The following is a 19,860-nucleotide window of genomic DNA, read 5'->3' on the forward strand; positions in this document are numbered from 1 at the left end:
GTGGTGGTGGTGGTGGGGGAGATAAATTGTGACCAAGGGAACTGTAAAGGGGAGTGGGCCGGAGAGCAGAATTAAAACCAACTTAAACGTAGAGCCTGGGCTCAATCACCTTGTGCCAGCGACAGACAAGGGCTTCCCTATCAAAGGAAACTGAAGGTCACACTTTTCCTCATTGATCTTGCAATGTTTGTTAATTACTCTGTCACTGATGTGGCGAAGGATAATTAAACAGCTCTGTTTATATCTTATATGCATAATTATGTGCGTTGCCACTGAACTCCATGAAGGCTGGAGAAGAGGGAAGGGACAGATGAACGGAGATGAATTCCCGGCGTCGTTATTAACGGGGAGCGAGACGCACGGGCGCACGGGGGGTGGGGGAGCAGGCTGCTCGGACCCACAAGCACAAAGAGGAGAAATGTTGATGGATCGACGAGATCAGGGGGGGCTCCTCAGAAATGCGGGGAAGAGGGCAGGGTGTCGAGCAAAGTTATTAAACCTGAATGGGAGTTAAGACTTCATCTGAAGCCGCCCTTCTCCTCAGGGGTTTCTGGGAACTCAATCCTGAGCTGCCATGTCTTCCAAGCCCCTCTTTTTGCAAAGGGCTTCTGGGTCTCCCTGCTATGTTCTTCTTGCTTGGGGTGGGGTTGGGGGGGTTGGGGCCATCACATCTTGCCTCTACCCCGATCATCTCCCCAGAACAATCTTCAAGGCCGTATGAGCTTCGGAAGCTGCCTTAGACCCAGTCACATCACTGGTCCATCTAGGTGAGCCTTGACGACCCAGCCTGGCAGCAGCTCTTCAGGGTCGGAGCCGGCCCTACCTGGGGATGCCAGGGACTCACTCGGGGACCTCCTCCTGCAAAGCACAAGCAGCCCCACTGAGCTACGGCTCCCGAGTCATTGCCGTGGAAGCTTCCATGTCTCTGGCCCTCACTCCGGGGCTAGGACTCCAATGTGGAATGTTCAACGGGGCGCCAGCAAAAAAACACAGCGGCTTCTCTGTGCAGATGGGGGAATGTTTATGGGTGCTTGTTGTGGGGGTCTGCCGGATTGCAGGGAGGCAGGACCGGCAAAAGCACTGCCCGTCTTGGGGGCCCAGCAACACTAGTCTGGGTGCTTCCAGGGGATTCAAATGGTCCTGAGTGCTGCCTGAGTGGGGCCTCTGGATTCCCTTTCTTGCTCCTTCTGCTCTGTAAATGCTCATTTATCAGGGCCCCACTTCCTGACTAATGGGGGAAAGCATGCTCTTGTGTTTTCAGCAACCAAGTTCCCAGCTGAGCTGCCCCCCCCCCCCACAGAGTGCACCCTTGCCCAAGTGTGCTGCTTTCCCTTTTCTGCCTTATCTGGCCCATAAAGGCTCTGGGCAGGGCACACAGCCCAGCTCAGATAGCAAGGTCTGAATAATACAGCACTCTCCCAGGTCTCACAGAAGGCAGTGGAACTTTTCCTGCAGCAGCAGAGATCTGTGGATGCAGGCTTTGGCTTTGTTTTGTTTTAGAAAGCAAGAAATACATTTAAGCCGAGGGGATGAAAAAAACAATGCATGTGGGGGTCGAAAAAAGGAAAGGAAAAGATCCCGAAGCAGAGCAAACAACACTAAGAAATGGAGAAATAAAGTGAAAGGAAGGAAGACACAGCGCGACCCTGTTCTTGATTCCTCAGGAGCAAGTGCCACAGAACTCAAGAAGATCTGCTTGCTAATAAGTGTGTCCAGGGCTGCGGCGGGGGGCGGTGGCGGGGGGGGGCAGGGTTTGGTGCCAATGAGCATGCCTTGGCAGGTCCCACCCAGTTTGTATACAGAGCTGATTGAAGGATCCCAGGAATTGCTCCGGCAGAGCCAATGGTGGCTGAATTCCTCTGGAGGGGAGGACAGAGAAATCGCTGCCTCCCATGTGCCTCATCTGCCAGCCCAACTCCCCACATGGCTGGGCCCCACACAGCAGTTCCCTTTGCCTCTCACCTTCAAGACTGAGTGCAAACAAGCAAGCAGGCAACCACTGGCCTGCAAGCCAGGGAGCCAACACCTTCAAGGGGCCAGGTGCCCCAGAGGGAACAAGGCTGCCACACACCGGTGTCACGGAGATCACACTCTCTTCTTCTTTCTTTGGGGGTCTTGGTGTTGCTACATTGCACAGATTTCGAAGGGCTGTTTTACACTCCCCCCCGCCAGCATGTGCAATTGCCCTGTTACACTGTATTTAGCAGCAGCAATTAATGTTTTGCATAATTTTAGCAGTGTTTATTGACCTTCATTCATCTACTAAGCATCGTACAAAGGTTGTCCTCTTCTACTCTATACGTTCAAGCTCTCATTGATTGTTGGAGAGGCACTGTCATTGCTCAGACAGGCTTTTGTCTGTTTAAAATTCATCTGTACATGTTTCCTTTAAACGGGTGTTGCCCAACTGACACTCTGACTCTACTAGATCCAGTGAAAATGTCACTGAAGGGACTAAAAAACCAACCTAGTCCAACTCACCCCCCTCGAATCACCCTACCCAGTTCCAGACCACAGTCTGCCAGGAGCAGATCCAATGCAAGTGGCATGGGGGGGGGGGCAAAACTAGAGGAGTGGTGGAAGTGAACCAAGCCACAGAGAACAAGAGGACGCAAGCAACCCAACCCAAACCCCAAGTGATGGAGGGGCCATTCTGGCTAGAGTCCAACTGGACCCAAAGCCACCCACCCATCCCAACGGAAACGGAACTGGGCACCCGCTCATCTTCCGTCTCCACGGACAGCAGTTCTGAGACGCCGCCCCACACAACCTCACCTGAGGTAGCTCCTCCGCTCAGCTTGGGGCCGGTCTCGCCACTGGGACCGCGGAAGCTTCCGTCCTTGGAGGAGGGCCCATCTGACTCCCGGTCATCCAGGAAGCGGCCATCTTGGGACCCCCTCGCCGGCTCGGCCTCCTCACCGTTGTCCTCCTCGTCGCTGCAGCCCTTGGGCTGCACCATGTACACCCCTTCGGGGGGCACCTCTGTGCCCTCGCAGGCCTTCGGCTCCTTGCTCTCAATGCGCATCAGCAGAGACTCTTCACTGTATTCCCCGTTGGCCCACTTCTCAATCACTTCCCTCCGCTTGTCCTCCTCGATCTTCTGCACCCGGTCGACTCCCTCAGGAAACTCGCCGCCCAGCTCTTTGGCCCCGGGCTGGGGGGCGTCCTTGGGGGTGGTGCCGCCGCCGCCGCCGCCAGTGCCCTCCTGCCCCTGGGGAGCCTTGTCGGCATCCAGTCCTTTGTGGTCGACGACTACCTGGCGGCTGAGCTTGGCACAGATCGCATTGAGCTTCAGGCCACCTTTGCGCTTGGCAGCCATCTTGGGGTTTCCTGAGGTTGTGTCAGTGCATAGAGTTCTTTCAGCTGCAGGGAGTGGGCAAGGGTGGGGGGAGAGAGAGCACACACCGCTGTTAGGAGGATGCCCCAGAACATGTGAACATCCTACACCTCCACGCAACCCCACATAGCTTTAAACCCAATAATCCCCTACCCAGGGCTGTTCAACTTCGGCCCTCCTGCAGACGTTGGCCTACAACTCCCACAATCCCTGGCTATTGACCACTGTGGCTGGGGTTGATGGGAGTTGCAGTCCAAAAACAGCCGGAGGGCCAAAGTTGAAAGGCCTGCCCTAACCCCAGTCCCAGTAGCTTGAAGCCTAATAACCAAAATCTCATGTTGTATTACCACAATCTTTATAATCTAACCCACCAAGGAGTTCGGAGCTGCCTTATGTGGCGTCAGACCTTTGGTCTATCTAGTCCAGCACTGTCCACTCAGACTGGCAGCAGCTCTCCAGGAACCCTTAGGCAGAGGTCTGGGCGAGCCAGGGATTCTTTACCTTTTCGCACCTGCAGACTGCCCAGCCTCTGCCCAGGCCAGCACTTTTAAGTACTATCCATGGACTCCCCACCCCTTTTATACTCATAAGACCTCAGTAAAGAACACGGAAAAAATAAACAGGACAGAACAAAACGGAATTAAACCCAGTGCACCATCTTTCATGGCCCACCTGGACCGACCCCATGGACTCCAGGCTGATCACTCTTGTCCGGAGCCCTGGCCCCCCAAGAACTAAGACATCAAGCTCCTACTGCCGCTGTGCATACTGATATACTGCTGGGGGGTGGAAGGAGGGTTCTTCTGAACATTGCGCCTCTGGGCTAGGACCCTTCCCTAAGAGCTAACCCACCAGTGGAACCAACCCTCTCCAGGCCTTGCCTCTCTCTCTCTCTCTCCTGCATCCTTCAGGTTCTCTCCTTGTCCTCAGGATCCCTTCTTTCTAGGGTGACACTTCTCAAAGAGGCACGTGAAGGCAAGAGAGAGGGCTTCTCACTAAGGGAGCACCCTGAGCCCATCAGAGGAGTGTCCCACAATCACTGCACAGATATGGCCCAAAGAAAACGAGTGGAAACATTCAGGGGAGAGACCACTCCGCAGTGAAGAATGGAGGCTCAATTTCTGGAGGCAGGATACCTCCAATTGCCAGATGCAGTCTGGGGATGGGTGAAGAGGCATGCATCGTCCTGAATGCAGTTATCACACAAGAGCCTGGTTCTCTGACGCTTTCATCACATGGGCACCAAAGTGGCCCTTCTGTCTCCTAAATGCAGTGGTCAGCAACAAGATGAGACAATCGCAGCACAGAGGGATTGATAATGGGTTGTGTGTGTCTGCTCTGGGGTTGAGGAAACTGAAGGAGCTGTTCGAGGAACACCCCCCTTCTCCCCCCCACCCACCCCCCGCATCAGATCTTCCTTCACCAAGTGCATCGTTTCATCCCCGTTTACGGATGTCAGCTGAGCAGGGAAAGCAGGTCTGAGAGAGAGACTCCCAGCTCCCCGAAAGAGTGCGAAACCACTCGGTTAATGCCGCCTGGATCCCCCCCCCCCGGTCACATCCCAGGCCCTGCTGGTCTCTCTGGCCAGGGCCCCGAGTCGTGCAAGCAGGTTGCCATTCACCAGACCCCCAACGGTGCGCCCAGAAGCAATCCGGACGGCCCCTAATCCTCCAACCTGACAGGCCAAGGCAAACAGCCTGAAACTTTAGACTCGCGGCCCGACAGCCAGCACGCGGCTGCTTAGCGTTAGTGGCTGACAGCTCTGGGCGCGCTCTCCCATCAGGAGAAACCAATCGGCTGCCCAGCTAATGGGTGCCAGCAAGGAACAAGCACCTCTTGCGTGGCCCAAGCAGGGTGGTGGGCCCCAGAGTCTTCTGGCCACGAACCACAGCGCTTCAGCCGCTTCGCACAGTTGCAAAGCGTGTCCTGGCAATGTTTGATTAGGCTGGGGCAGGCATAGCCACGTGCGGGGCTTCGGCGCCCCGTTTAAGTGCTGCTCTGTTGCTTTGGGCTCCTCCTGAAGATTCCCCTCTCGGCTCTTGTTTGCGATTACCGCTGCAGAGCCCCAAATTCCATCCCCCTCGCGGAGCTAAAGGGAGCACAACCTGGACATCTGCACACAGTGCTCCATTCCAGAGCCAATTGGTCGCACTCCTTGGCAGAGCTGACCAGAGCCGAGGGAAAGGCAGTTGATCAGATTTGCCGTGGCAGGGAAAGAGATCAACGTGATAAAGAATCCTGCAGAAAGTGGGAGGTCTGAAACCTGTGCCACTCCAAAGCACCCCCTTCTCTTTGTTCCTCCACAAACATGCGATGCTCCGATAACAGCAAGACGAAAACAGAGGCACCTGTGTGATTTAGACACCCACCCATGTACTCACAGAGGAGCACACACCCTGTACACGCCCAGGTGTATCCCGGTTTTGCGGAGAGGGACGGACACACACAGGCAGCCACGCTCGCTCTCACACCTGCTGGCTCAGGGGTGTTTGTGGGGGGCAATCCAGGTCACGGTGTCATCACCACGCTTCCCCAGGCCCTTGCTGATCCAGAGCTCAGCCGAGGCCTTGGAAGCTCAGGGGTGAGTCCTGCCCTGGGCTACCCCCGAGCATGCGGCCAGTGGGAGGGTCACATGAGGTTAAGGTGGGCGGAACTGAGTGCCAAAGCCACACACACACCCCACACACACACCAACGGGATCAGCTGAAGCCCTCTGGGGAAGGGGGAAAGGCAGTCTGTAGTGCAAAGAGCTGGTGCCTGCCCATCTGCGTGGAGAAGGGCCGGCTTGGGGAGGGAAAGTGGCTTGGACAGCCCCCTTCAAGGCAAGCTGGCACGCTTGGGTCCCACGCGTGGGTCCTGTTCAAAGATCCCCAATTACATGGCCTCCGCTTTCCTCCTATCAACCCATCCCATCGGCTGCCACAGCCAAGCAAAATGGAAAATGGCTCCACAGGAAGCGCAATCCACAGGGCGCAATCCCTCGCTTCAAGCCTCCCCCCCCAGCACCCGGCCTGAGGTAAGCTCGAGGGGGAGAGTCTGAGAGCCGCTTTCTAGAAATATCTAGTCTTATTTAACTGGGAGAGGGGGAAGGAGTCAGACACATCCCCTACATCGCCAGCTGGGAGTTGTCGTTCCACGGCTGGAGGGCCACGTTTGCCCACCCCTGCCCTACATGCCGTCTGAAGTGGTACGGTCCACTCGGGCGCAGTCTGAAGTGGTACGGTCCACTCTGATATGGTAAAAAAAAAAACCCCACCTCATGTTCCTGCTGGTGGAGACCAAGCCTGGGGGTGGGGATACAGCAGGAGGGGCAATTCCCAGGGCACAAGCAACACCCCGTCTCCGCCCCGGCCAAAGGCCAGCTCCCTGCCCCCAGCCCGACGTTGGCCTTGGCTCTCCATTTGGCACCGGGCACCGGCTCCCGGCTACATAAACATCCCCTATGAGTTTCTCCTCCCGAAAAGAAATGTTTGGATTTTACATCAATCCAAGGAAGCTGTTTATAACCTGTGCCTGTCACCGAGACTTTTTCATCTCTGCCCAGGACAAACTCTCCCACATGCTGTATTTACACTGCACACTTCCTGCGAAAACAATGCAGTCCAACGTTTACACCCGCGTGGCTGGGAAGATGCCGAAAAGAGGACGCTGGCGGCTCAGGAGCCCATCGCCCAGAAGAGCAGTCCTCCAAGTCCTCAGCAGCCCTCAGTGGTGAATGAGGCCCACAAGTGAGGAGGGTAGGAGAGCTGCTTGGGTGGCAGCAGCAAGCACGAATTGTCCCCTTGGCTAAGCAGGGTCCACCTTGGTTTGCATTTGGATGGGGACTGCACGTGAGCCCTTAGGGGATGGGGCCACAGCTCAGTGGACGAGCATCTGCATGCTTGCAAGCAGAATGTCCCAGGTGCAGTTCCTGGTATCTCCAGGAAGGGCTGGGAAAGGAACCTGCTGCCTGAAAGCTTGGAGAGCCACTGCCAGTCAGTGTAGGCAATACAGAACTAGATGGACCAAGGGTTGGACTCTGTATTTGGCAGCTTCCCACGTAGGGCAGACATGTCCACAATCAGCCCCTGAAATGCTATAACCCTGGACACTACAATTAGACAAGAGTGCTCAGAATTGTACACACCCTGTGACTGTACTTCGCATGTGGGAAGTGGGCTGGAAATTCTGCATATAGAGAACCACAGTTTTCTGTTTTGTTTTTAAAGCCAAGCTTCTAGTCCCTAAGGTGAACCTGAAAGCATACAGGTAGTATTTGATGAAATTTCCAAGGCTCCAAGTGTGTAGAGGTGGAGCAGGGTGCCGGGCACCATTGCGACTGATCAGGGAAGAGTCCGAGTGGCCTGCATAGCTCCTCTCCCCACCCTGCCCCCACTTCCTGGAGCAGCAGATGCAAAATTATGCAAATTAAGCAAATATGTGCAAAAGTGTCTAATGTGCACCATTTATACAGGTCACAGAAACCCACTTTTTTCTTGGGGTAGGATTTGTATTGAAGGCGCAGAGCACAAACAGCCGTGAGCCAGACTCTCTGGCAGGCCTACCTGGCTGCTAGAAGCCAGCTTGCTTACTTTTCTGAACCATCTCGGAGCTTTGCCAGGATACACCTTTTCCCCTTTTTCTTTTTAATAGGGTATTCGGAAAGGATCAGAGTGAGAAGGCATCTTGGAGAAGTGGAGTGTGTGTGTGTGTGTGTGTGTGTGTGTGTGTGTGTGGCCGTGAGGAGGAGGAGGATTTGGGCTGGAAGTGGAGTGGAGTGGAGTGGAGTGGAGTGGAGGGCCTGGGAGGGGCACCCCAGTGAGGGGATCAGGGCTAACAGGGGAAACGGGCTGAGCAGTTCCGGAGAGCACGCCCTCGCGCTAGAAGAAGGGGGCTCTTGGATTCAGGGGGGGGAGGGCTTGCGAGGATTGTCACTTTAGAGAGCTGTGCGGAAAAACCGAACAGATGGACTTTTCGTATTCTTATTGAAGAATTGTATGCCCAGCTGAGTAGCTCTACTCAGGAGGGTAGCCTCCGTGCCAGCTTTCCAGGAGCTGTGAGGGTTTCATTCGATCAATTATTCACAACATTGTTTGGGGCAGACAAGGGAGGGTGAGGAAATTGGGGGTGGGGGAGCGAAAGGGAGAGAAAACCTGTGCGCACGCATGTGGCTTTGAAAATGGCACACACCTCTCTCGCTTTGCAGATGCACTTCAAGGGGACTTGAGCACAAATGGGGAGTTTGCCGCAGTTGGTATCTGGGCCTCTCCTCCTTGGAAGGAACCCAAAGACTACGAACCCAAGGGCCTGAGTTCGAGACCTGCCAGGGCTAAGTGGAGGTGACAGGAACAGCAAGCAGGCAAAGGATGGGCAGGAGACATGTGGCTACTATGAGGGCACCTTGGCACCCAAAGCGGGGCCCCGAGAAGCCTGCAGAGTCCTGGGGCGAGTCCCCTGAGCCAGCCTTGCTCCCCACACGGACCAGGGGAGATTTTTAATGCCCCTCTCCAGCCCACCTTGTGCCACTGGGGAGGCAGTGCCAGCGATGACCACACAAGAGCATCCGGGGGGCGAGAGAGTGGACTCCGTGGGCTTTATCATCCTCCCCGCTCCACTCTCCAGTTTATCAATAAAACATTTTATTGCTTTTAGCTGAAGAGATGACCTCGGCTGAGTGGAACGCCGTCTCTTTTGCCTGACCTTGGAGAGTTCCACTGAGCTGCTGCTAACACTCTTCCCAGCCCTGGGAGTGTGGATCCTTCCTGGCTGGGAAAGCAAGGAAAGGTGGGGTGAGGGGCAAAGCTGGAAAGAATGGGGTGCAGCCGAACCTTGACTGGTGGAGCAAGATGACCGGCCTCAAAGTAAGGCCAGAGGTTGGAGGCAGGAAGGAAAGTTAAGGTCTCGCCACCTTGTCCTATGGAGGTGGAAAGGGAAGTTCCGGCTCCTTTACCCTGCGCTGTAGCCTTCCAGAGTCAGACTGTTCCCAGGGCTCCTACATCCAAGGAAATAATGATAACCAGAGTCTGCTGGCCAGAGAGAACACAGAACGGGTGAGGTCTTGGTCAGAGCTCTGTGGGTCTGGCAGCCACCCCATGCCCAAGCAGAGGGAGACTGCATCCAGCAGCCAGAGAAAAAACTCTGCTGTCTACTTCTTTTTAATGGGAAGCATCTAGCTAGGGTATGAAGGTACTCGCAAGAGTGGGGCCTGCTGAAATAAAGCGAGAAGGTGGCCCACAAAGGTTTTCCCTGGTGGGGTGGGGAGCAAGGCAAGCTTCTTTGCCCTGATTCTGCTCTTTGCCCCTCCCATGCCTGGTAGGGACAGGATGATGCAAAACAAGCCCCTATATGCAAATGATGCATTGTCTGCATGACCCATGAAGGTCGCAGAATTCAGTACTGCTCAAACGCAGAATTGGGATTACCACAGCAATAACCCTTATGTGCAATGACAATGCAAGACGACAAGCTAGTCCCTAGTTCTCCTTTGGCTTTCTGGCAGTCATCCCCAAAGCCCTCCTTCCTCTAGTCTCCAGACCACAACATGTGCGCGCGCACACACACACACACACACACACACACACACACACACACACACACCAGCCCGCTACAGTTAAGACACACTGAAGCAAGGATCTTGCCACACTTCTGGGCAACCCACTGCTATCATCTTTTCCATGCACTGCTACTTAGTGTACACCCCCCACCCGCACCCCCTCTGCTCTCCTGTGCTCTGATCAGCCCCCCGCCCTTGAGCTGTGAGAGAGAGAGAGAGAGAGAGAGAGAGAGAGAGAACACACACCCTAAAGTGTTAATGGCGATCGGTGAAATGGCACAGCAGATTGCTACAATAAATAATTTACTGATATTTATAAATATTCAAATCAGTAGGCTTCAGAAATTGAAAGGGGGGGAGGGAGAAGCTGGTAAGTGTGTGCATGCATGTTGTGCATGCGCGTATCGGGTATTGGTGGGGAGCTGACATTAATTCCCCAGCTCTCCAAATTCATTTGAGAACTGTTTCTCATTTCAAACAAATATGAAAGGCGTCAGAAAAAGGCAGGTATTGGAGGGGAGGTTTTGGAGGGAGGGAGGGAGGGAGGGAGTCTCCCTGGCTGGCATCTGGTGCTGTCTGCCAAGCCTACACCTGCAGCCTGGTAACCTTGGACTGGCAAGCCACAGGGGAGTCCGTGTCAGCTTGTGTTACCAGGGTGCTTGCACTTGCTGGCTTCCCAAGAAGGAATCTGGGCTAGAGAGAACATAGAACTTGTGGGGGTGAGAGAGACCATTTGTCAGGCTCGCTGGGACAGGGCCGGACACCTCTCTCCCTTACAGTCTCCTGTAAGATTCTCCTCTCCTCCTTCCTGGAATGAAATCTTCTAGGAAAGAAAAGCTTGCACTGGTGGTTCTGAGAAGGAGAGTGCCTCGGGAAGTCACTCCTGCCCCCTTTCGAATACTGGGCTGGTCCAGGGTCCCCTCCATGCCAGTGCCAGAGAGACTTAAGGGTGGAGAGCTGGTCTTGTGGTGCAAGCATGAATTGTCCCCTTTGCTAAGCAGGGTTCACCCTGGTTTGCATTTGAATGGAAGACAACATCTGTGAGGACTGTAAGAGATTCCCCTTAGGGGATGGGGGCACTGTGGAAAGAGCACCTGCCTGCTTGCATGGAGAAGGTTCCAAGTTCCCTCCCTGGCAGCATCTCCAGACAGGGCTGGGAGAGACTCCGGCCTGCAACCTTGGAAAAGCCGCTGCCAGCCGGGGTAAACAATCCTGAGCTAGATGGACCATGGGCCTTACTCAGTAGAAGGCAGCTTCCTGTGATCGTAAGACTGTGCTGCAGGCCCACCACACATGACTTAAACCACCCCATTTTCCCACCCTCAGGCACCCCAAAGCTAATCTTGAGATGCAGGCTAGGAAGTTTCTGCCCCATAAACGGAGGGCCGTCTGCAGGTCTCGCGCCCCAACAGCTGGTGACAACACAAAGGAACTGAAGGGTGCACAAACAACAGTCAGAAAAGCGCAAGTGGAAGCAACGTTTGCGCTCGCTTCTACACCCTCCCCTGGGTCTTGGTACTATACGGGCCCCTCTGGTGTGAGCTACCCAGAAAGCGCCAGTGCGGGGTGGAGTTGGTTTTCTTGGTGCTCACTTCAGTTCTAATTATTGCTGGGAATCCAAGTGCGGGTCGGGCAAGGGACATCTAGAGGAGAGCCTCCCAAAGACGGGCTGTGGAATGCAGGTGGGACAGAAGAGCGGATTCTGGCAGTCAGGGTCTGTTCTTGTCTCTGGAAGGAAGGCAGGATGGCCTGATGCTCATGGTCTGAGGAGGGAATGAACGACGTGCATCCTTGCCACAATCCCCTTTAATCCCTCAGTGCCTCCACTGCCGCTGCCTAGACCCAACCGGGGTGGAAACACAGCCCTCGGGGGAGGTTTTGCTCTCCAACCCCTTCCCAAGCTGTGGGGATCATGGCCATGGCCCAAAGCAGAGTCACTTCTGAGCCATCCCCTGGTCGACAGGATGGCTGGAGGGCCCGCCCCATAGGCAGCCTGCCCCGGAGTCCCTCCCCTCCCGCTCAGGAGACAGGCCTCCCAATGCCCCATTGGTAAACACCAGGCTCCGGCATGGGGCGACTCCCCCCCAGGATGAGTAATGGTTTTTCTAATGCACGGGCAGGCTGTCAGCTTCCCTACTCCCAATGTTTTATGAGCTTAACTGAACGGCTCTGAACTCCCTGGTAAGAAATAAAGTTATCCCTCAGCGTCCCTTCTAAACATTTCACTCAGTGCAAACGGTGTTTAAGAAAAATGAGGACATATTTCTTCTTAAGGATGCAGTATCCCCCTTCAGAGGCCTAATTTATGCCATATATCAACTGGCCAAGGGAGAGAGAGGCAGCCAGACCGCACCGAGAGGCAGCCGGCCCAAACGCAGACCCTGCGTCCGCTTCACCGCTGTGAGGGTCCCCGCGGCGATACCCCCCCCCCCCGAGTTGGGAATGCCTGCCAGCACAGACGATGGCTGGATGGGCCCTGGGCAAAGAGCTGGGGCTGCCTCGGGTGACCCCCTGGCCCCACAGCACACATTGGCTGTGGAGTCCCCCAGCTTATAGCAGAGGATTCTGGGAGCCCAGTTGGATACGACGGTGAATATTTATATGCCACTTTTCAACCCAAGTCTCCAAAGTGGTTTACACAGATATAAATAAATAAATCAAATGGATGGGAACTGGCTCCACGTTCCAAGGGACTGATGGCCTGAGATGCGGAGAGAAGGCCTCTCGGGACAGGGGGGCGGAGAAGAATCGGGGCCAGGCAGTGATCAGTACGAATGCAGAAGCACCTGCAGGCCAAGAGCCAGGAAGGAGGAGGTGGCTTCTGACCGTTGCACTTGGGGTTAACCTGGGTGCAAGTGAAATGTGACTCTGAGAAGAACTCCAGAGAGGGAAGAGGAAGGCGCAGAAGGCAGCAAAACTGCTCCCGAGTGGCGGCTGCGGGCCACTGAGCCAGTGGGGCTTTTGTCACAGACACTGGCCTTGTGGGGGGCCAGAGAGACTCCCAGGCTGCCATGGACCCTGGCACTTCAGACGACACTGGCTCACTGCACACTACCGGGCTGCCACAGACCCTTGCGCTACCTGGATGCCACACATTGCGCCGACTTCCTCTCCCTCCATGTGGGTCTAAGCACACCATCGTTATCCCTGGCATGCAGCAGGCTACTCACATACACTCCACACACACCCTCCGCAAGGTTTGTAGCCCTGAGCGTCCCATAGGTGCCACAGCTGTACCTCTGCCATAAAAAGCACCACCTTGGAGGTCCAGGCTGCTAGGCTGTGGGAGGGTTGTTACTAGCAAGACTCCCAGGAGCCTGTGGAACGCAAGTTGCAGGGCAGAGAGGGATGGAGATGAGAGGGGCCAATCCCTAGGGTGGCCCCATAGCCTGATTGCTCGGCCCTCGCAAAGCAAGGAGCCTCCAGAGTGTTAGAGAGAGGCTTCCTCAGTTAAGAAGTCTGAGGCCACACAAGCACAGCGAGGACAAAACAAACCCCCCAAATGGAAACCACACCACTGATCCAGCAGTGGTGATATTGCCTGTGTGTGTGTAACATCTCCCCAACTCAATTAAGATACACTCATCATCTAAGTTGGGAAGATGGTCACAGAAGTTTCCACACAAGTGCCCATGCCTCTCGCTGACTGCAGAGGTCCCAGACCCAAGCCTGGAATTAACTTGGCCCTTGCTGCATCATTAAAAAAATTAGTAAAAATTACTCACGGACAAGAGACAACACAATGCACAGGGAGGTCATTCACACAACCAAAAACTGTGTTCTACCCGGGGTTTGGGAGCTTTGTGTGCTCCCAGTTTTCAATTTTGTGGAAGCCAGGCAGGAGGAAAACCTGGGTAGCTTTTCCTTCTATCTTGCTTTCACACAATCACTTCTACCCAAGTTTTCCTCCTGCCTTACTTCCACAAAATTGAAAATTGGGAGCACAGACAGCTCCCAAAACTGGGTAGAACAGTTTTTGGTTGTGTGAATGACCTCAAGGTTTTATGTGATCAGAAAACCTGCCATTGTGAAATGTTACAAATACAGGCCAAAACGTGACAGTTTTAGGCCCTCGACCCTCAAGAAGTCACGTGGTAGCCAAGCACCCCGTCTTATAGAACCGTTCCTCTTGAGGTGGAAGAATCTCCTACCTCAGGAGATGGAGAACGTTGGCCACTGTGAGAAGGTTCATCACCAGTTCCGAATCACCTTCTCTACAACGTATTTTTCCACCTATCCTAAGACATGTTACCGAAGGCTCTGCTGGTATCCTTATACCGATTTGCTCTATATTCCAGCTCTCTCAAATCGTTCACATCATTTGCATGGCTCCTCCCAAATTATATATAAAATTCTCCCGCATTAAAAGGTTTACTATCCAAAACGGGTCTAAGTGGTCTCACTCTGAGGCTAAGTAACTCCATAAATCATACAGCAGTGTGAACATCTGCACTTCGACCCAGCCATCAATCTCGCCCCATTTTACAAGGGAAAACCAGAGTTGCCAGTGGGGTGGGAGGGCCAGAGGAAGCGGCACTGCTGGCCTGCCAGGGGGCTTGGCGTGGCCCGCGGGAAGTTCTCCAGGAAGCCAGGCAAGTTGCTGAGGAAACGGGATCCAAACAGCCGACTCTCACAAACCCTGCTGCCCCAAAGGCAGAGGAAACAATGCAGAGAAGGGGAGGCCAGCTTTAGGCCAAGGGCTACCAGACGGCAGTGGGTGCTCACGTGGTGGGTGTTTGGAGTGATCGGACAATCCTCGGAAAAGCTAGGCTCTCTGAGGAGCAGATGGGCCAGCTGCAGCCAGGTGTACTGTGCTGGGAGACAAGGGGACAGTAATCCCACATCCAAGTGTGGCAAGCCATTCCCCGTCCCCAAGGAGGAAGCCTGGGAGGGTCCTGCAAAGAAGGGCAGAGGTTGCCTGCTAGGAGATTTTGCCTTGGGGTGAGGCGGACAATCCTGGAATGGAAGCCTTTTGCCTGTGGCTTTTTTGGGCAGGTGGGGTCCACATACCCACCCTGTTCTCAAGAAGGTCTTTGCATGGGCTCCTTGAGAAAGTTTAAGGACATAAGATCATAAGAAGAGCCCTGCGGATCAGGCCCAAGGAGGCCCATCTAGTCCAGCATCCTGTTTTGCCCTATCTCCTGCGGTTGCTCCCCTGCAACTGGTATTGAGAGGCATCCTACCTTTGAGGCTGGAGGTAGCCTATGTTTCTGTGGGGTCTCCCAGTTCCCTTGAATTGCCCACGCATCTGTTTCTTCATATACCTTCTCTCACTAATACTCACAACAGCCTTATAAGGTAGAGCACCATTTCCCCCCCGCCACCCCCATTGCCGATGGGCAGGGGGCTGAAGGCGAGAGGGGGTGGCCTGCCTAGAAGCCCCTCGGGATCTTGTGGCAAAAAGGAGAGGCTGGAGCCAGAGAACTGCCGGCTCGCTTGCTCACCAAACCAGACGTGGCCCGTGAGTTCCGTGCCATCTTCTTCTTAGCCCCAAAGCAGCAATTCCAGCTGTGGGTCCTTCTCTCTCTCTCTCTCTCTCTCTCTCTCTCCATGCCCTGGCCCTGATCCAACAGGAGCGCCAGTCATGGCATGCCTGCATCTGGTCTCTGGTGGCCCTTTGCCTCTATGCTACAGCAACTCACAGGCACATCAGCCTCAAAGCAGAGAGCAAACAGGGCCACAGCTAAGGCAGTGGGCAGGGAGCAGACAGGGAGCAGACAGGCAGAGCCCACGGCAGGCAAAGGGGTGCATGCATACGCTGACCCACAGACCCCACATGCACACAGATAGGCCAGGAACCAAGCCCACAGGCAACAACCGAGTCACAGGCAGGCGCATCTTCACTTACGCTGAACCACACTCTAAAGCCAGCACCCAGGCGGAGGGCGCCCTGATCATAATGAGCATGCACAAAACACACCGGGGCACACACGGGTGTGCCCATGCACATTCGCGAGGGCCTTCCTATGAGACACGTGTCTGGCAGAAAGGTCCGGGCTGGACCTGGCGAGAGGCAGCCCATGGGACCTGGTCTCTCCTAGCCCGGCACGGCTGCCGCCACGCCAAAGAGGTTGCCCGAAGCCCGTCTCGGGCCCGGCCATCCCAGCCGTGTGCATCTGTCCCTCTCAGCCCTGCCGGCGCTGCCTCTCTTCCCTCTCGTCTTTCCCTGAACTTGATTTCTCTTTCCCTTCTGAAAACAAGCGAGCTGTAAATACTGTTTAACCTTCTCCCCCCTCCCCCCTCCCCTCCGCACTATAAAAACACAAATATGCCATAACTCAGCGGGCCCAGCCGCCGCGCCTCCAACATGCCCTGCTCCAGGCCTCTCAGGAAGGTCATAACAAACGACTTTCCGATTCAGTGCTCCTGAAATAATTTTGTGTATTAAAACCTGAATCTGCACTTTCTGGACCGAAAGCCTCTCTTAATTATGGCAGACGTCCTTGGGGTGGACAGTGATCCTTCACTACAGCACTGCTAACCAACCGGAGAGGCGGCCAGCAAGGGGGGGGGCACCCCTGGGCTTTAAACACCCCCACCCCCCACCCCTCCCTCCTGCCCTCCCCCTTGCCCAATCTGTTTTCAAAGTGTGTCTGTCCTTTATTCAATTGTTTTCTTTTCCACATTATCAGTTGCCATGGAGACCTCATCTCTCGGATTATTTGAATTTCATTATATCTATTGATTTGGGAGCATTTCATCTTTTTTATTGTTTTTCTGTCAATTTTCAAAACGAATAACCATCTAATTTGCGTCAGCGCTGATTATGTTTGTCCCTCAATAGAGGTCGGCAGCTGCGTCGAGGAAACAAATCAATGGAAAACCATCATAAACCTCCCCAGTACGATCTCCAGGATGTGTGGGTGACATTCCGCACTGGCGAGAGACACTCATCACGGCGAAAGTTCCTTCTTCCCTCTCCTTTACCCTCTTTTTTTTTTTTAATCCCATCCTAACTTCTGGCTTGGAAAAAGATTTTTTTCCCCCCTTTAAAAAAGTGTTATTTCTGACTGGACCCATTTTGAAGAGAGAGAAAAATGCAATCCTAAAGAGGAGGAAAAAACCCAGAGGACCATCTTTCTTTTTTTCTTTTCTTTCTTCTTTAAAAAAATAAAATAAAAAATAAAAACAAAAACCAAGAGAAATTAGGGAAAGAGGATGGGGGGAAATCAAGTGCAATTTGCAAATTGCTTACTATGTTTTTTTTAATAATTTATGCAATTTTAAGCATTTACGTATAAATTTTTTAATAAGCCACCCTGGAGCGAAACGGCCATTAACATCCTAACGTCCTTCTGCCCGATGGACTTCTGTGCAGGATCAATTTCCGAGAGTACCTCTCTCTCTCTCTCTCTCTCTCTCTCTCTCTCTCTCTCTCTTTTATGACATGATAAAACCCTTTTAAAGCAACTTACACAAATATGGAATATTCTCCCCCACCCCTCCCTTTTATAACAGCCTCTGGAGAGAGAGTGTGTGTGTGTGTGTGTGTGTGTGTGTGCGCGTGTGCACGCGTTTGTGCTGGGGAGGGCAGCTGGCAGTAAGACAGACCCAACCCTAACTGGAATGGACCTGGCTGTCCTTCTAACAAGGGCATAAACTTTCATTAGCGATGCACACAGTCAAAGGCAATTTAGGGAAACGCACAGCACAGAAAAAGAAAACCTCAGCAATTTTTTTTTAAAAATACAGTGGCTCCTTGCCTTCATGGGGGGGGGGCTCTATCCTTGAGCAAAAAGCTCAGCAGTCAAAGTGACCCCACTGGCCACGGGAAGAGAAGGAAAATGTGGTGGGGGGGAGTGCATGCATTAGGAGAGGGCTAGCAGTGGTGGAAGGCATGGATGGGGGGCAAGAGGAAACCTGCACTTTCCCACAGATGGACAAGATGAGCGGTTTTCTGCCCATTCCGTGCCATCCATCTGGAAACCCTCAGGTGGATTTGGGGCGAAACAGTCAAGATTTGTTTTTGCAGGGAGTTCAGTGGCCCTGGAGGTTCACCACCAAAAAGGGCCAGTTCCTCACCTAGAAGGCAAGAGCCTTCCATTGACTGATCTGTCTACGATGCCTTCTGTCCTGTGTTCATGGGAGTGTCCCTTGATGCAGAGTGGGGAGGGGAAGAGAGGCGAGAACAACTCTCTAGGGATGTTGTAGCTGGATCCATAATTAGACCCAGAAAAAGGGTCCGGGACAACTGGTAGAGCCGCAAGCACACAGCATGGGCATGAAGGGTGGGATCTGAAACCAGGTTTGGGATGTGGCCAGAAGCGAAAAAGACCCAGGTATGGAGAAACTGGGCAGCATTACCCAGCCCCATCCATAAGCTCTTCCTTCCTTCTCTGTCAAAAACCTTCTTGCTGGAGAGAATATCTGGCTCTTGCCGCTTCACCAGCTAGTGTCATTAGTATCCATGTCTTTGCAATGCTTAAAAACTTGGTAACCAAACCACTTCCAGCTCAAAGAGACAAGCATTTCTCTTACCCAGCTGTTAATTAAATCTAGCTCCCATTCCAGCTGATAAAAGAATTCTGCAGAGTTCCAAAGCTTGCATCCTCCAGCACGATCAGAGGTTGGGGTGCTCAGAGACACTCCCTTCACCTCTCCGGTCCACACACCTCCCTCCTCTCAGCAGCAATCCCAAGGGGGTGTCCCAGACGCTGCTTCCTAGAGAGCAACAAAAGGGCCCTTCCCTGAAAAGGATGGAGAACACCTTCAAGTACAAACAGGGCGTGCCCTCCTTTGAGTACACGCCCCTGGGTCCCTCTGGGTTTTAACTCCTCACCCAGGGTAGAAAGAGATGGCAGGTGGGACGCCAAGACCTAGACCAGTGTGGCTCACACTTCGGGCAGTTTTCTTCTCAGCCATGAAGTCCCCTGAGCGGCCCTGTTGGGCCAGTCCCTGCCTCTCAGCCAAATCTACCTCACAGGGCATGAGGATGTGTGCGATCACAGTGCTCGGGGGGGGGGCCTCCGAGGAGGAGGAGGAGGGGTGGGGCGGATAGCACTGTAAGGTAACGTCCCTGGGGAGCAGAGAGAACTGCAGACCTGCCTCTCTGGCAGAGCTGAAGCTATGGTGCAAAGACACCTTTCATAAACCCAAGCTTGCACAGGACCGGACCCATATCACTGTGGGGTGTGTGTGTGTGTAGGTCAGGCTTTGGCCAATCAGGGAGCCGTGGTGCCTAGAAATTTAACTGTGGGGCCTAGGCTAGAATATTCAGAGGCAGAGCTATTTCACAAAATCTGGATGTCCCAGGCTGCCCTCCCCTGCAAATGTCTGTCACTAAGTCCAGTAATTCTGTCAGGCGTCCCTTGCCTGGCTCTTTTTTGGGGTGGGTGGGGAGAGATCCAAATACAATTGGTCAAAGCCTAAAGTAGGTGTGCCTTCAAGCGTGCAACCAATGCAAAGGAGGAGGGGTGTCACTCATGGCCTGCACCTCTTGTCATGTCAGCCCCCCACTTCCAAAAGAACACACCCCCTGCACCCTGACTGCCCTCACTGGGGCCAATGGGACTCAGCTGCTCAGAGGGGGATCAGCCAAAGTTGAAAGTGGTCAAATCGGATCTATCCATTGACTTCACTGCCTATCTATAGCCGGGGCTAAAAATAGCCCGGACCGAGACGTGGAGGTGACTTCAGCTTGGCAAGGAAGCCAAGAACTTCGTGGGCACCTTCAGCGGTGGCTCTGGAGCACTGCAACTGCCAATGAAAATTGGGGGGGGGGGGCAGAGCCAGCTGGTGTCGGGGAGGGGGGGCAACATGGAGCCCCCCCTTCGTTTCTTATTCCAGTACACTTGTATCCACCCCTCCTGTAAATCCATGCCAACAGTATCCTCACAACCACCCTGACAGGTAGGTTAGGATGAGATAAAGTGGCTGGGTTCCAAGGACTACTTAGTGGGATCTAAAGCTAGGCCTCCCCGCTCCTAATCTAACCCTCTAGCCTAGGGGTTCTCAAGCTTGAGTCCCCCAGTGTTGTTGGACTATAACCCCC

General features: G+C 54.0%; 1 protein-coding gene across 12 annotated transcripts in view; it reads right to left on the reverse strand.

Annotated features, from left to right (window-relative positions):
- CASZ1 (castor zinc finger 1) overlaps window positions 1-19,860 on the reverse strand; it is a 375,530-nt gene that overhangs the window by 55,032 nt on the left and 300,638 nt on the right. For all 12 annotated transcript variants that reach the window (XM_053281208.1, XM_053281214.1, XM_053281206.1 and 9 more), the window contains one exon: window positions 2,776-3,363. In XM_053281208.1, coding sequence (XP_053137183.1) covers window positions 2,776-3,363 — 588 coding nt within the window. The remainder of the gene's footprint in view (window positions 1-2,775; window positions 3,364-19,860) is intronic.

This window comes from Hemicordylus capensis, chromosome 16 (genome assembly GCF_027244095.1).
Source record: "Hemicordylus capensis ecotype Gifberg chromosome 16, rHemCap1.1.pri, whole genome shotgun sequence".
NCBI lineage: Eukaryota > Metazoa > Chordata > Lepidosauria > Squamata > Cordylidae > Hemicordylus > Hemicordylus capensis.